Here is a 2,326-nt window from a genome sequence, read left to right as displayed (position 1 = left end):
GCAGCCAGTGGGGAGGCCAGCGAGCAGGGGCAGCAGGCAGCACCCTTCCTGAGGGGGCGGCCCAGAAGCTGCCCGTGTCATTGTGGTCACAGCCCGATGGCCAGACCATAGTCCTGTGACCATATGTGGCTGCAGGGGATGCTGGAAACATCATCTATAGCTGGGCAGGCACATGCCCGGCTAAAACCTGGGGGCCTGTTAGGAGGGGAGAACTGGGGACCGTTTGCCACATACACCGAAATCAAAGTGCTGGAATTGGACAGTGCAAGGAAAGAAACCAGAGGCTGTCCCTTGTTGGCTGGGGCTCCTCAGCGTTGTTCTTGTTATTTAACTTGGTGCCTTAGTTTCCTCGTCTGTAAAATCAGTCTTAATGACTTCAGGTAACTCACAAGGTTAAAGCAAGCCAGGCCTGTGCAGCAAGTGCCCAATAGAGAGCTGGTATGATTTTCTGATCGTGCCTCAAAAAAAAGAGAGTCCAGGAAATGAGTTTGGTTTTCTTGCATGTATGTACTTTGAAAATTTATTCTTGAACTCTTTTTGTAGTTGTGCTTTTCTCTTTCAGGTTTTATTTTTCTTAGTTCTACAGAATAAATCTCTATGCAGTTTATTCGTCAAAGTTTAATACTTAATGGGCACCTCATGTTTTTGGAGAACACATTGATTATTGTTTATTAATGGGAATGGATAACCTTTACAAGCCTTTGTCAACAGTGCTGGACATTGTCACAATAGCCATGTAAATCAGGGATTGTTGATCCACTTTGCAGAGGGGGAGACTGAGGTCAAGAGGTTCATGAGCTTGTATGGTTCCGGTAGCTAGTGCAGGTGGAGCTGGGGTTCAGACTCGGGCCAGCTAACTCCAGTGCCCTCCAGACAGGGGTCCACACTGCTGGCCACACAGTGTCCAAAGCAGTGCCGGCCCAGAGGGAAGGATCTAGAAGGGTCCTCAGGCAGCAGGACTCAACCGCCTCCTCTTTCCACAGGCTTTACAGGAGTCAGGGGCGATCGTGGCCATGACAGGGGACGGGGTGAATGACGCAGTTGCCCTGAAGTCTGCGGACATAGGGATTGCCATGGGACAGATGGGGACAGATGTCAGTAAAGAGGCCGCCAACATGATCCTGGTGGATGATGACTTCTCAGCCATCATGTAAGCTGCTCTTTAGGTAGTTTTTTAGTTGTAGAAATGCCTGTGGTAACCAGCTTCCCCCTGGGATCTGCTGCAGTGGAGATACAGGAGGTTCCTGCTGAGAGTCCCCAGGAGGTCACAGGGAAAGACTGGCCACTGTGGCAGGTGTCCCCCCACACCCCAAACACCAAGAGCCTCTTAACTCTGGGGCTAGCTACATGCAGCAGAAGCTGGGTGGATGTTAGGGACCCTGCAACTGAACTCAAATCTGCAGCCTGCACTTCAGTTACTGCCAGGCAGGCCCGCCCCGACTACCTTGAGGAGAGCTGGGGTCAGCCTACGGCTGCAGTGCTACATGTAAAGAGAACCTAGAGCCTGAATGGCCAACAGCAAGAGACAGGAATGCTGTATGGCCGTTACGAATCATGTTTGGAAGAATATTTTAGTGGCACAAAGAAATCTCACAGGGTAGTGCTGAGAAAAGATGAAAATGAAGATAACTCGGCTTGTCTCGCGTCACGTCTGTATTGACACATACATCTCCTGCATTGAAAAGAGATTGGCCAGAAGTGCCCCAAATCATTCACACTGTTAGGATCTTTAGGCTCTGGGATTATAAAAAAAACAAACAAACTATGTTTTATTCTGTTTTACTTTTCTGTATGTTCCTCTTAATAAAATTAGTTCTAATTAAGATTTTACTCAAGTGAATCACAGTAATTGGGGGTGAAGAAAATATTTTTGAGCCTGATGTCAAAAATCAGAGCAAATGCTGAAGTCTGGTGTGATTATGGACTTCACAAGGGAGTCCTTTGCTTTATAATGAGTTCACCACAGGAATTCTAAATGTGTTGCCCTTAGTTTTAAAAAATGCAGTCATAAAGGCTGGCCCATGGCTCACTTGGGAGAGTGCGGTGCTGATAACAGCAAGGTCACGGGTTCGGATCCCTATATAGGGATGGCCGGTTAGCTCAGTTGGGAGAGCGTGGTGTTGACACCACCAAGTCAAGGGTTAAGATCCCCTTACTGGTCATCCTTAAAAAAAAAAAACGCAGTCAATATATAACTCTACAATTTTAGTTCTTTTGCAAAATTTTTTAGTAAAAATTGGATGGGGTTCGACAGTTTTCTCCTACATTAGTGACCCCCAGGTCCAGTTTTAAAGGGCTTTTGCAGAGCCTTCTAAAGATACCAGTA

The 2,326-nt window shown here is 47.2% G+C and overlaps 1 protein-coding gene across 1 annotated transcript in view; it reads left to right on the top strand.

The window, feature by feature from the left end:
• The window catches only part of ATP2C2 (ATPase, Ca++ transporting, type 2C, member 2), a 58,625-nt gene that overhangs the window by 50,726 nt on the left and 5,573 nt on the right, over positions 1-2,326 (top strand). The window contains 1 exon segment of the mRNA XM_008577450.1: positions 984-1,150. Coding sequence (XP_008575672.1) covers positions 984-1,150 — 167 coding nt within the window.

The sequence above is a fragment of the Galeopterus variegatus genome, unplaced genomic scaffold, assembly GCF_000696425.1.
Source record: "Galeopterus variegatus unplaced genomic scaffold, G_variegatus-3.0.2 Scaffold1513, whole genome shotgun sequence".
NCBI classification, from domain to species: domain Eukaryota; kingdom Metazoa; phylum Chordata; class Mammalia; order Dermoptera; family Cynocephalidae; genus Galeopterus; species Galeopterus variegatus.
The sequence above is the reverse complement of the archived record's forward strand: the minus strand, read 5'-3'. Positions and strand labels throughout refer to the sequence as shown.